At 39.2% G+C, this 7964-nt stretch overlaps 1 protein-coding gene across 1 annotated transcript in view; it reads left to right on the forward strand.

The window, feature by feature from the left end:
• Nucleotides 1–7374, forward strand: part of LOC122555518 (NXPE family member 3-like) — a 37866-nt gene extending 30492 nt beyond the window's left edge. The window contains exon 5 of the mRNA XM_043701541.1: nt 6827–7374. Coding sequence (XP_043557476.1) covers nt 6827–7374 — 548 coding nt within the window. The remainder of the gene's footprint in view (nt 1–6826) is intronic.
• Nucleotides 7375–7964: the final 590 nt, after the last annotated feature.

A 7964-nucleotide genomic window follows, 5' to 3' on the forward strand; every position in this document is an offset into this window, starting at 1 on the left:
ACAATCAGTCAGTTCTTAAGGACATCATTTTCTTGTTCAAAGCTACTGTCAGATGTACTTTTCCCAGGCCTTTCTCAGTTACATTTCAAAAAACATAGCAGTTGTCTGGAATCACATCTCTAACAGCCTTATTTACCTGCTGTGCTGAGTGGGGGACTTATATTTACTGTCTTTATAACACACAAGCAAAATGTCCTTCCTATTTTCCTTATGGCATTAACACAATTTTGAATCACTTGCTAATCTGAACAGGTCTATGGATTGAACAAATGTCTCATCTCACCTTCCTGTTCACAAACACACAATGCAGTTTTTCAGGGAAGTTACTGTTCCACCTTTGATGTTCCATTCCACCACCATGGGACAAACTCTGCCCACAGGACTCTACCACAGCCAGTTTATGTTTGTTATTGTTATGAAATGTACCATCAGCATGGTGATATGGAAAGTTTGATCATCTTCAGACAGATGCCATTTGCTTGGTTGACTGTAAACTTCCTTGATTATTTTTTCATGTGTACATGTTGTTAACACTTTCCTTCCTTCTGATATTGTACTGCCTTGTTGGTCACTTGCATTTGTCCTGGGGCCTGGCTTGGCTTTTGAATCTAATTCCATGCACATGACTGGTCACATTCCTTTGGCACTACAAGCTTTCCAAATATGGCAAAAAGCTGCACAACCTTTGGGTAAATGTGACAAACTGCATCCATAACAGATTCTGCTTGTTTGGTGCACTTTGCTGCATCTAATGCATGCAGCTGATGCTCACCTACCACTCTGGCTTCACACTTGCATCTATCCTGAAGTAATGTGTCAATGGTCTGGATCAGTAACAAAGATTCTTTTGTCAAGCTTTAAACATGTGGAGGTGGTGACTAACACAATGAAGGCCTCAACAACTCCTCCTCAGAAAAGTCACATTTACTTCTCTTTGCATCGTTTAACAAACCGGTCAGGGGACTCTTGAGTCTGTTCACTATATGATATGAGTTGGAGTTTGTTGATCCTAAAGTTAGTTCATAGCTTGTGCTGCTTCTCAAGAATATTTCAGACCTTTTCTGGAACTTTCAGATCATTTATAAGACTGAATGAGTTAATTCTACAAAGGTTTTTGTTACCAAGCAAGATTTTCAGACTTTTCTTCTTGGGATCATCTATCTCTCGATCTGTAAAATCAAACTGAATAGGTTGTTTAAATCGTCATTGTTGAGTAAAATGTTCAGTGTTTGCTTTTCACTTCTCTGTGGTTGTTTTTCATTCTTATTTTATTGAAAGTTGAGTGCTGTTCAGTGTATCATTATTCCTTGTTACTAGTTTTTTGTTTTTCTCTGTTTCTTTTTCTATCTGTTTCCCTTCATTTTTTTTGTTGCTGCCCCATGACTAGCTATGCCTCTTTTAGGAGTGTTGTTTCAGGAATTCCAGCTTTGTAGGTTTAAGATTGCAAGTTTGATTAGATTAGATTACTTAGTGTGGAAACAGGCCCTTAGGCCCAACAAATCCACACCGACCCACCGAAGAGCAACCCACCCAGACTCATTCTCCTACATTTACCCCTTCACCTAACAATGCGGGCAATTTAGCATGGCCAATTCACCTACCCTGCACATTTTTGGATGTACTTAAGGGTTTCTGTCTCTCTACAGCATTTGTAACAAATAGGAGTGATTATCTCACATACGCTTTCTATTTCATTTGGCATTAATTTTGAAGAAAGAAATTGGTCTGGACGGACAGAAATAAACATTTTTACTGTAGAGAAGTGTTGTATAAGGAGTATTGATTTAGGAAAGCTTTGTATCAATTCTGTCAGGAGCATTTGACTTCCTTTCTTCACATTAGAACTGCAGGCATTTGGATTTTGTTTCATAAAACACAAAGACAGAGCTTCTAACTTGAAAGGTTTTATACAATCAGATCATAACGGATCTCCAAGCACATCTCCATAGCAGCAGACCATCCACCCTGCTCATTGCTTCAACAAGTCCGTCAAAGACTTTCTTTTGCCCAAACAAGTCCTTCAAGATATGCCTTTTGCCCAATCAGTCAGTCCTTAAGGACATCATTTTCTTGTTTAAAGCTACTGTCAGATGTACCTTTCCAGGGCCTTATCTCAGTTACATTTCAAAAAACATAGCAGTTGTCTGGGATCACATCTCTAACAGCCTTATTTACCTGCTGTGCTGAGTGGGGGACTTATATTTACTGTCTTTATAACACACAAGCAAAATGTCCTTCCTATTTTCCTTATGGCATTAACACAATTTTGAATCACTTGCTAATCTGAACAGGTCTATGGATTGAACAAATGTCTCATCTCACCTTCCTGTTCACAAACACACAATGCAGTTTTTCAGGGAAGTTACTGTTCCTCCTTTGATGTTCCATTCCACCACCATGGGACAAACTCTGCCCACAGGACTCTACCACAGCCAGTTTATGTTTGTTATTGTTATGAAATGTACCATCAACATGGTGATATGGAAAGTTTGATCATCTTCAGACAGATGCCATTTGCTTGATTGACTGTAAACTTCCTTGATTATTTTTTTCATTTGTACATGTTGTTAACACTTTCCTTCCTTCTGATATTGTAGTGCCTTGTTGGTCACTTGCATTTGTCCTGGGGCCTGGCTTGGCTTTTACATCTAATTCCATGCACATGACTGGCCACATTCCTTTGGCACTACAAGCTTTCCAAATATGGCAAAAAGCTGCACAACCTTTGGGTAAATGTGACAAACTGCATCCATAACAGATTCTGCTTGTTTGGTGCACTTTGCTGCATCTAATGCATGCAGCTGATGCTCACCCACCACTCTGGCTTCACACTTGCATCTATCCTGAAGTAATGTGTCAATGGTCTGGATCAGTAACAAAAATTCTTTTATCAAGCTTTAAACAGTGTGGAGGTGGTGACTAACACAATGAAGGCCTCAACAACTCCTCCTCAGAAAAGTCACATTTATTTCTCTTTGCATCATTTAACAAACTGGTCAGTGGACTCTCGAGACTGTTCACTAAATGATATGAGTTGGAATTTGTTACTCCTAAAGTTAGTTCATAGCTTGTGCTGCTTCTCAAGAATATTTCAGACCTTTTCTGGAACTTTCAGATCATTTATAAGACTGGATGAGTTAATTCTACAAAGCCTTTTGTTACCAAGCAAGATTTTCAGACTTTTCTTCATGGGATCATCTATCTCTCGATCTGTAAAATCGAACTGAATAGGTTGTTTAAATCATAATTGCTGAGTAAAATGTTCAGTGTTTGCTTTTCACTTCTCTGTGGTTGTTTTTCATTCTTATTTTACTGAAGTTGAGTGCTGTTCAGTGTATCATTATTCCGTGTTACTAGTTTTTTGTTTTTCTCTGTTTCTTTTTCCATCTGTGTCCCTTCATTTTTTTGTTGCTGCCCCATGACTAGCTGCGCCTCCTTTCGGAGTGTTGTTTCAGAAATTCCAGCTTTGTAGGTTTAAGATTGCAATTTGTACTTAAGGGGGTTTCTGTCTCTCTACAGCATTTGTACCAAATATGGAGTAATTATGTCACATCAGCTTTATTTTACATTTGACACTGATTTGTAAAAAGACATTGGTCTGGACAGAAATAAACATTCTTACTGTAGAGAAGTGTTTATAAGCAGTATTGATTTCAGAGAGCTTTGTATCAATTCTGTCAGGAACATTTGACTTCATTTTTTAACATTAGAACTGCAGGCATTTGGGTGTCTTTAAAATAAAACACAAAGATAGGGCTTCTAGCTTGAAAGGTTTTACCAGAAAAAAAAAATCTGTCTTCTGTTTGGTCAGTACCAATAAACAGATCTTTAAAGCTGTGTAGAGTTAAAGAGCCTGATTCTGCTGACTTATTGTCCAAATCCTTTAATATCCAAGGCTGTGTTCCAGTTGATCATCAATTAGATTTCCAAATATCTACCAGAGATCTTGGACTCCTTTTATTAATGGATAACCAGGATGTGAGCTTTACTTCCTGCAAAGTTTCCTTATCTGGTGTGAAAATACTTGTTATCCCTTGTATTATAAGAAATTAAGCATAAATAATATGGTACTGTAAGATCCAACAGACATTTATTATGGCTGGTTCATTTATGGAATTATTACACTCACTGACACCTAATGGTTTGGAATAGTCTCTATCCATTTATTTGCAATGGACGAGCATTCTGCTTGTACCATTTCATACTTCAAGTCATCTACAAAAACAGCTATAATCTAGTTAATCTTTGATGGGATTTCCAAATAACGACAAAACCTATTGGGGTCTTTTGGATTGATGGCCACCACTGCAAAACATAGTGTAATTTTATTTCCACTGAGGGATTCTACCTGATGCAGCAATGCTGATGTAAACTTCTGTAATGTATGAAACTGAGTGTGGATATCATGGTATTGAAGAATCCAATATTATTACAGCTGGCAATTATACAAAAATTCCTTTTTGAGGCATGGAAGTATCTGGACCAATGTCAAGCTTATTCAATTACAACTGAAGTACATGCTTCAATAACCTTCAATGTTTCAAGCTAGCAGCTTAATTTTATGAGCTCCCTTGCCTTCAAACCATCTGGCTGGGTGAGTTCTAAAATTCAGACCATGCAAAACTTCCCAAGCTCAGTGAATCAGACTTCCACCGGGGGTGCTGAATCTGATTGGAACATTGGGAACAATTGCAAATAATTCTCTTGTTTGAGACACAGAAACACAATGAATCTCTGACTGATGTAAAATTAATTAAGAAAAATTGCAACTACCTGTTCAGATAAAAGAAGTTCTTGTTTTTTGTTGGTGGTAATGCAGTAAACAGCTTAACAGTTCAGTATCTTTGAGGCAGCCTTCTCACTGCTTCCGGTGTCACTTTGGTTCCAGTTTCTGCTCCAACCTCCCTCCCAATAACAGTCCCTGAATTATTTCTCTTTTCAGTTTGTGTTTCGTAGCATTTAGAGTTATAAAGATGTATAGCATGGAAACAGACCCTTCAGTCCAACCCGTCCATACTGACCAGATATCCCAACCCAATCTAGTCCCACCTGCCAGCACCCGGCCCATATCCCTCCAAACCCTTCAATTGTACCAGCCTCCACCACATCCTCTGGCAGCTCATTCCATACACATACCACCCTCTGCATGAAAAAGTTGCCCTTTAGGTCTCTTTTATATCTTTCCCCTCTCATCCTAAACCTATGCCTCTAGTTCTGGACTCTGTGACCCCAGGGAAAAGACTTTGTCTATTTATCCTATCCATGCCCCTCATAATTTTGTAAACCTCTATAAGGTCACCCCTCAGCCTCTGACGCTCCAGGGAAAACAGTCCCAGCTTGTTCAGCCTCTCCCTGTAGCTCAGATCCTCCAACCCTGGCAACATTCTTGTAAATCTTTTCTGAACCTTTTCAAGTTTCACAACATCTTTCCAATAGGAATGAGACCAGAATTGCATAATATTCCAACAGTGGCCTAACCAATGTCCTGTACAGCCGCAACATGACCTCCCAACTCCTGTACTCAATACTCTGACCAATAAAGGAAAACATACTAAACGCTTTCTTCACTATCCTATCTACGTGCAATTCCACTTTCAAGGAGTTATGAACCTGCACTCCAAGGTGTCTTTGTTCAGCAACACTCCCTAGGACCTTACCATTAAGTGTATAATCCTTGTTAAGATTTGCTTTCCCAAATTGCAGCACCTCACATTTATCTGAATTAAACTCCATTTGCCACTTCTCAGCCCATTGGCCCACCTGGTCCAGATCCTGTTGTAATCTGAGGTAACCCTCTTTGCTGTCTACTACACCTCCAATTTTGATGTCATCTGCAAACTTACTAATAGACTAAAGCAGTTCTAACAATTGGTCTGGAGTAATTCTGACAGTGACACAACCATAGCCCTGATTCCTGCTCTCTCTCACTTTGTGAATTGCTTCCCCTCCTCGTTCAAGTTAATAATTTGTCTCATTCATGTGTTTTGCTGTAACTTTCAGGCCACTAACTCCATTCCTCATCCATTATTGTCCTCTCTCTGACTGGATCATGTGTCAATATCTGATCCAGTCTCTGTTAATCATTTTGCTGCAAACACAGACTGTGCTGGAGAAAGCCAAGATACAGCAGCATCTGTGGTGAGAAATACAGTTAATATTTTGGTTCTGGTTAGATTCTACTTCTGAAGAAAGAAATTACGTTACTTTGGAACTGCAGATTGAGACTTGCAGAAATATAGATTTCGTTTTGCTCCATATGTTCACCCAGTGTAGGTATAAATTTTCTGTGTGATCAGTAACTGATTCATTTAATTGACTCTGAATAAATTCTGATTTATGTCACCTAATTAATAATGAAGGTCTCCCAGATGCTCTAACCTCTGTGAATCCACAAAGTTAGTTTCTAATTTCTGTTCACTCCCTCAGAACTATTTCTTTACAGGGAAGATGACAAAATCTGACACTGTTAACCTGTTACTGTGAAGTCGTTACAACACTGGGAACAGGTCAGCAGTCTGGCTGTCTCTTCAATGCAGAATGGCACATGAGATTAAGGGGAAGAAATGTAAATTTTCATACAATAGCTGAAAGCAAATTAATGAGATACAGGAGGTATGTACTTATTTCTCAGCTTGTCTGCGTTTGCTGCATGATACTACTGTACATTTCATGTCTGTAACTCATGCATTAGAACAGCAGACTGAAAAACATGCAGACAAAGTTTGAGATCTGCTGTCTGCAGTAGAAAGCCGTCCACTGTCAAGTCCATTAACATCAGCAATGTTGTGGGTTAGAATGTAATGCAATTCTACTTTCTGTGTTCTAGGTCTGAAAACATTGGATCTTGGTAATCCTGTCAAGATTGGTCCTCATCTTGCAGTGAACGTGGAGAACAACATTGTGGTAGAATTTCTCCCTCATGGTCTTCCCATCCAATTCCGCACCTTTCCAAGACACCTGCGTTATGTTTCAAATGCACTGGATGAAATTAGGGGAGGAGGAAACACAGTTATAGCCATTACCCTAACGGCCCATTTCACCCCTTTTCCTGTTGAAGTCTATATTCGAAGAATACAGAATGTCAGGAGGTCAATTCTCCAGTTACTCGACAGGAGTCCGGATACACTGGTTGTAATAAAGACAGCCAATGTCCGGGAAAACCCTCCACAGCTCGTTACCTATTACAGTGACTGGTACGCTTATCAGATTGATTTAGTGATGAGGAAGATGTTCATAGGCATCAACGTGGTATTTGTAGATGCCTGGGAGATGACCATAGCACATTACCTTCCTCATTATATACATCCCAGCAGAATTATCATAAAGAATCAAATAGATGTGTTTCTTTCATATGTGTGCTCTTCTGTAAAATGATGGCATTTCTACAAAATCAGTACCAACCAGCTTTTTTTTTGAATAATCATATGATTCAAAGTTTAAATAACATGTTCATACCTTTGGGCTCTGGGCACTGCTACTGGATATCACTGTCTGACACTTATCTAACAAATCAGGCCTGAAATGAATACCTGTGCACTTCACTCAAACTGATCAACAAACACACACTCTCTCACAAACACACATACCCTCTCTCACATGCACACACATAACTGTCACACACACTTATCCTTTTGCACACAGACATACCATCTCACATACACACACACATTCTCTTGCACACACAAATACATACACTCACATATTTACACAAACACAGCTACATACTTACACATCCACTCTCTTACATAGTCTCTCTTTCACCCTCACACACATATCTTGTCTCACACATAAAAACACTCACATATGCCCTCTCTCACACAAACACACAATCTCTCTCACACACATACAAACTCAAGCAGCTCTGTCATAGACACATACTCTCTCTCGTACACATAGACATACATCCTCTCACGCATACACAGACACTTACATACATTCTCTCATGCACATTTTTGCAGTCACAC

The sequence above is a fragment of the Chiloscyllium plagiosum genome, chromosome 12 (genome assembly GCF_004010195.1).
Source record: "Chiloscyllium plagiosum isolate BGI_BamShark_2017 chromosome 12, ASM401019v2, whole genome shotgun sequence".
Taxonomy (NCBI): domain Eukaryota; kingdom Metazoa; phylum Chordata; class Chondrichthyes; order Orectolobiformes; family Hemiscylliidae; genus Chiloscyllium; species Chiloscyllium plagiosum.